This window comes from Phoca vitulina, unplaced genomic scaffold, assembly GCF_004348235.1.
Source record: "Phoca vitulina isolate PV1807 unplaced genomic scaffold, GSC_HSeal_1.0 scaffold766, whole genome shotgun sequence".
Taxonomy (NCBI): domain Eukaryota; kingdom Metazoa; phylum Chordata; class Mammalia; order Carnivora; family Phocidae; genus Phoca; species Phoca vitulina.
The window spans coordinates 7,196-13,915 of record NW_022590453.1 but is presented as its reverse complement, the minus strand read 5'-3'; the positions used below and the strand labels follow the sequence as shown (position 1 = coordinate 13,915).

The 6,720-nt window shown below is 48.1% G+C and overlaps 1 protein-coding gene across 1 annotated transcript; it reads left to right on the top strand.

Annotated features, from left to right (window-relative positions):
- The first annotated feature begins 3 nt into the window (after positions 1-3).
- LOC116629401 (keratin, type I cuticular Ha1) lies at positions 4-3,588 on the top strand. Its single transcript, XM_032399696.1, has 7 exons — positions 4-351; positions 453-535; positions 1,070-1,226; positions 2,087-2,248; positions 2,343-2,468; positions 2,593-2,813; positions 3,456-3,588. The coding sequence occupies exons 1-7, from the start codon at positions 4-6 to the stop codon at positions 3,586-3,588; spliced, it is 1,230 nt and encodes a 409-aa protein (XP_032255587.1).
- Positions 3,589-6,720: the final 3,132 nt, after the last annotated feature.

The following is a 6,720-nucleotide window of genomic DNA, read 5'->3' as shown; positions in this document are numbered from 1 at the left end:
ACCATGCCTTACAACTGCTGCCTGCCCAACCTGAGCTGCCGCTCCACCTGCTCCTCCCGGCCCTGCGTGCCCCCCAGCTGCCACACCTGCACCCTGCCCGGGGCCTGTAACATCCCTGCCAATGTGGGCAACTGTGGCTGGTTCTGTGAGGGCTCCTTCAATGGCAGCGAGAAGGAGACCATGCAGTTCCTGAATGACCGCCTGGCCAGCTACCTGGAGAAGGTGCGTCAGCTGGAGCGGGAGAACGCAGAGCTGGAGAGCCGCATCCAGGAGTGGTGCCAGCAGCAGGAGCCCTACGTCTGCCCCAGCTATCAGTCCTACTTCCGGACCATCGAGGAGCTCCAGCAGAAGGTGAGGGGGTGCCATGTGAGGGTGCAACAGCCGCTGACTGTCCTTGAACAATAAGACATTTTCAAGTTCAAGTGGCCCTCATAGTAGACTCTTGTTTTCAGATTCTGTGTGCCAAGTCTGAGAACGGCAGGCTGGTGGTGCAGATTGACAATGCCAAATTGGCCTCTGATGACTTCAGAACCAAGTACGTTGAAACTTTCAGGCTAGGTGACCTTTAAGACCCCTGTGGCTCTCTCATGGTCTTATGGGACATTTTCTGGAAGGGAAGAGGCAGCCATTTCACCCTTTTCATTTCTCTTCACAAGCCTGGCTTTATATAAAACCATTTTCAAACAGAAATCCAGACTCATATGCTGCATGCTCTTCAGTCTATATTGGTATTTCTGGAAGGCCTTCTTAAACCCCCAAATTCAGAGATTGATATGAACTATTCTTGGGGAATGTATTGGTTCTTGGGGAATAGTGGTATATTAACCAACAAAATAGAGAGGAAAATGAGAGACTCAATTTAATGAATCCCTGTGGGCACCTTCTGGTGTTAGGGTAAGTCAAGGGTCTCTCCAGTCTATCTGTGCAGAGCCTGAGGGAAACATGGGAGAAAAGAGGCAGTAACCTGTATTAGCTAAAAGAGATTGAGACCAGCCCATCCACAAGACACAGGACAGGGGGAGTGGGATTCTTTCCTGCCTCATCCTCCCACTCTGATCTGTATGTGCAGGTACCACACTGAGCTGGGCTTGAGGCAGCTTGTGGAGTCGGACATCAACGGCCTGCGCAGGATCCTGGATGAGCTGACCCTGTGCAAGTCTGACCTGGAGGCCCAGGTGGAGTCCCTGAGGGAGGAGCTGCTGAGCCTCAAGAGCAACCACGAGGAGGTAAGAGGAAAAGGAAAAAAAAAAGTAGGCTTCAGAGCCAAGACTTTAGCATCGGCAACCAGGAGGCAATTGCCATCAGGCTTCTTGGGTTGGGACCTCTCTCTGAAGAACTCAAGGTCAGCCAGAGAATGATGATCCTATATCCATAGCACAGAGTGAGGTAGGTTGCTTATTCTCAAGCAGCTGGAGGAGGGTTGGGCAGGTGTTGGAGATGCTGAGGAAGGGCATCCATTTATTGAGTCCTGCTCTCTCCTCATCACTGTTAGTTTCTGAATTAGTTGGAGAGATGGAGGAAAAAGAGAAATAAGACATGCACCTCTCTTCAACGAGCTTCCATTCTAGTCTGGGGAGGTGGCCATGTAAAGACAACACATAATACAGGTAGAGGAAAAGAAGTACTATATGAGATGTACAAGTAGCATGTTCAGGGAATAATCCAGCCTACCTGGAAAGAGATAAAGAACTCTTCTCAGGCATGTCATGGGAAGGAGGAGGATTTCACACTTGGATGTTTCAATCTGGGGGAAGAGGCTGAGGAAAGACACAGAAGTGGTAGAGCAGGTATATTGAATTTGGCCCATGGACTGATATGGCTGGCATGCATTACCTATAGGGATGTGATGAGAAATGAGGTAGGACCTGCACATGCCAGGGAGTTTGGACTTAGTCTTATTGGAAATATGAGCTTCTTTCAGGTTTCTGGGAAAGAGGTTGATGTGATCCTTATTTGGGTTTATTCCTACATCATATCTGTGTCAGTCTTGGGCCTCAGTGCATTTTTGTTGTGCTCATTTTCCTATAGTAGGAAGATAGACAGTAGATCCATTTCTGTGGCTTATTCATTCTTCTTCTTCCCTCAGGAAGTCAACACCCTGCGCTGCCAGATTGGAGACCGCCTCAACGTGGAGGTGGACGCAGCCCCTGCTGTGGACCTGAACCGTGTGCTCAACGAGACCAGGAGTCAGTATGAGGCCCTGGTGGAGACCAACCGCAGGGACGTGGAGGAATGGTTCACCACCCAGGTGGGCATCTCAGCACATGGCCACTCGGGACACTTGGCCCCTCGGGGCCCTTGAGGCAGGGTCTGACCCTGTCTTCTCCCCTGTGCTGTTTCAGACCGAGGAGCTGAACAAGCAAGTGGTGTCCAGCTCGGAGCAGCTGCAGTCCTGCCAGGCGGAGATCATCGAGCTGAGACGCACGGTCAACGCCCTGGAGATTGAGCTGCAGGCCCAGCACAACCTGGTGGGTGTTGTTCAGGGTACTGTCCACACTCTCGTGACCTCATGAAGCCTGGGACTGCTCTGGAACCCCATGGAGAAGCTCCCTGAGGAGTGGCTCTGTGACATTCTTTATCTTCCCTGCACAGAGGGACTCCCTGGAGAACACGCTGACGGAGACCGAGGCCCGCTACAGCTCCCAGCTGGGCCAGGTGCAGTGCATGATCAGCAACGTGGAGTCCCAGCTGGCTGAGATCAGGTGTGACCTGGAGCGGCAGAACCAGGAGTACCAGGTGCTGCTGGACGTGCGGGCCCGGCTGGAGTGCGAGATCAACACGTACCGGGGCCTGCTGGAGAGCGAGGACTGCAAGTGAGTAGCCAGCTGGAGGTATCTGATGAGGCTCATATAAGCGTGCTTCTCAGTTGGACTCTGGGCAAAGTTTGCATACTTTCAAAAGGAAATTATACCTCCACACCAGACATGATCAAACAGAACTCAGAAAACATAATATGGCCATCGTTAAAAACACAGAAAAGCAAGAACTGTTTGATGCACAAACTAAAATTGTACAGCCAATTCTTTGCATTCTACTGTGATCGTATAGATATAAGATCAATGATATTTCTTACATTTTATAAGACTGTATTGCATAGAGTGTACATCTCCATACACTACCTTATCTGACCTTATACTTACTGCCAAGCAGGTTGGATCAGTATTCTTTCCATTCTGCCGGTGAAGAAACTGGGGCTTGGAGAAGCTAAGTGACTTTCCCAAGGTCATTCCCTAGGAATGGACAGTGTTGGGAGTCAAAGCCAGAGTTCTAGTTTCTGTCTAACACTTTGGGCACTACGTGGTGGGAAGACCATCAGCAATTTGATAGGGAGCTTTACAGCAGGTGAGCCCGTGGCTTTCTCTGTTATAGGTCAGGTCAAATCCCACAGGCATTCTGCTCATATAGTCTACAAGCCTCCCTCAATTCATCTTTTCCACATCATTCTTTTTCTCCAGGCTGCCCTGCAACCCTTGCGCCACAACGAATGCATGCGGATCCGCCGGGTCTTGCGTCTCTAATTCCTGTGCCCCCTGCACGCCATGTGTCCCCCGCCCACGCTGTGGGCCCTGCAACTCTTTCGTGCGCTAGAGCCCAGGGGCTGCCAGAGGACCAAGGAGGGAGGGCCCAAGGTTCCAGAGCTTTGACCCGGCACTGGTTCATTCGACCAAAAGGGGCAGAAAACACAGTTTGCGTGGCTGGAGCCACCCCAGTAAGGCAGCCATGAAACTCACCCCACCTACTGCAGACCATTCCTTGCCCACCCTTTCCTTCTCTGGGGTCTGTTCCTTTTTCACTTGCCCAGGGAACCCTTGGTTCACTTGCCCAGGGAACCTTCGGAAGTGCCAGGGCGTTCCCTTGTAACCTGCTAATAAACTTGATTTCCCTGGCAAAGCAGATGCCTTTCTCATTGGTATTCATTCGTTCTGCCGCGCCCATCACTTAAGCACTCTATAAAAAGCCACTTGAAAGTCAGGCTACATAATGGCCTGACTCTTGGATACAAGAGCCGTTCTTTGCCTGGCGGGCAGATGGCTGGCCTGGCGCCCTGGACACATGGGTGAGGCAGGCTGTCAGGAGGGAGGGCATAGAAGCTGCAGTGCTGTGGCCCTCATCTCTCCTTGGCCATTCCTGCATGTTTCCCACTCTCCCCTCGTGACCTGAACATCTCCTAGAGCTGATTGCATCTAAATCCCAAGTGAAGAGGCTCATCAGCTGGGCATGAGAAAGAGGCTTTGGAAAGTTCATCTTTTCTCAGCAGGAAGTTTCAGGTCTAGTGCTGTATTATCTGGGTCCTGGTGACCCTGCGCTTTCCAGGCAGCTTCAGGAACAACAAGCAAATGCTCTGTCTTGCCTGCCATGCCCAGGACTTCCTTCTTCCTCCTGTGTCAGTGGATCATTATCACCCTGGGCTCCAGCTGTTCACTTCCCCTCCCAACTCAGGGGCTTAGAGACCCCCCCCCAACTGATACTTCCACCTTTCTCAGTCCATCCCAACCACTACTCTGTGCACACCCTGGTTGGTGGGGAAGGGAGACACACATCAAGAAAGACATAGTCCTGGCTGCAAGTTATTTCCAACTTGTAAAGGGATAAAACTAGTCCCTAAGTAGTGCTATTATAAGGCATTGTCCCCACTCAGGCTTGTGCTGCAAACAAATCACTGAGTACTGAAAATGACATCAGGGTTCATCAAGAAAGGCTTGAACTTGAATCTTTAACTTCAAAGAAGAGCCAAGGAAATGTTAAGCTTTGACCTGCTAGAACCCCAGAGGACCATTATGACATGAAAGGATCAGAAACCACTCAGGTGTCTACCTTTTCCCATGAACCTTCCCATCACACCAGGCTTTCTGAGGCAGATATCAGACCCCACTTTGATGAAACACAGTCTTGTGTACTGAAATGACCAAACGGATCGAAATTACATATATATATTTGATAAAGCAACTATTTATTGTTTTTACTGTAATTGTCGCCCTTGAACCTTATTTTTAAAGCTCAAATTCCAGGGTGGATTCAGATTTGCACACCTGCTTGGTTCGTGAGAAGCCTCTGACCTGGAATCTCTTCTGTGATGTGGTCTGCTACTGTGTCTGTGATTTCCTCCAAATCCAAGGTCAAGCTCAGTTCAGAGGCCCTCCCTAATTTTGCTTGTTCCTTTATTCCAAGTTCTGCTTACATATATTATTTTATAGTAATGCAAAAGTAATGTTAATGGCTCCTGTGGTAAGTGGAATGACTGTCCCCCTTCTCTGCAAGATGCCCATGTTGTTTTCTGGAACCCAGGAATGTGTTAGGTTGCACACAAAGGGAAATTAAAGGTGCAGATGGAATTAAAGCTGCTAATCAGCTGACTTTAAAATGGGGGAGATTAAACTGGATTATCCAGTGGGCCCAACGTAATCACAAGGGTCCTTCAAAGTGGAAGGGGAGGCAGAAGATAGTGAGAGGGACAGGGAGATATGACTGAGGACACAGGTCAGAGCGATGTGATATGAGGATTAGACCCCTCGCTGCAGGATCTGAAGATGGAGGAAGGGGGCCACAAACCAAGAAAGTAGGTAGCTTTAGATTCTGGAGAAGAAAAGAAAATGGATTTCCTGTTGGAGCCTCCAGAAAGGAACATAGCCCTGCCAACACCTTGGTTTTTCTCTTTTTATTGTGGGAAAAAATGTGTATATATATATATCATAAAATTTACCATTTATCTTTTTTTTTTTAGTGTTTAATTCAGGGGCATCAAGTACATTCACATTGTTGTCCATTCATCAGCACCATCCATCTCCAGAACTTTCTCACCAATCTGAACTAAAACTCTGTCCTCATTAAACTCCATAACCCCTCTACCCTAAGCCCCTGCTAACTGCGGTTCCACTTTCTGTCCATATGAATTTGACTACTCTAGGTACCTCATATAAGTGGAATCATACAGTATTTGGTTTTGTGTGTGTGTGTGTGTGTATTTCACTTGGTATAATGTTTTCAAGGCTTATTCATGTTGTAGCATGTATCAGAATTTTGTTCCCTTTAAAGATTAGGTAATATTCCATTGTATATATCACATTTTGTTTGTCCATTCATCCATGGATGGGTATTTTGGCTATTGAGATTAATGCTGCTGTGAACACTGCTATACATATATCTGTTCAAGTCCCTGCTTTCAATTCTTTTGTGTATGCACCTAAAAGTGGAGTTACTGGATCCTATGGTAACTCTATGTTTAATTGTTTGAGGTTGTGCCATTTAACATAATCATGTATAAGGGTTCCAATTTCTCCACATCCTCGCCAACACTTTTTAAATTCTGGGTTTTTTGTTTGTTTTTGTTTTTGCTAATAGCCATTCTGGTGGGTGTGAAGTGGTACCTCATTGGGGTTTTTTTTTTTTTTAAAGCTTTTTTTTTTTTTAAGATTTTATTTATTTATTTGACAGAGAGAGAGACAGCGAGAGAGGGAACACACGCAGGGGGAGTTGGAGAGGGAGAAGCAGGATCCCCGTGGAGCAAGGAGCCCGATGTGGGACTCGATCCCAGGACCCTGGGATCATGACCTGAGCTGAAGGCAGTAGCTTAACCGACTGAGCCACCCAGGCGCCCCCTCGTTGGGGTTTTGATGTGCATTTCCCTGATGATTAGTGATGTTGAAGCATCTTTTCATATGTCTGTTGACCATTTGTATATCTTTGGAGAAATGTCTATTCAAGTCTTCTGGCCATGTGTTT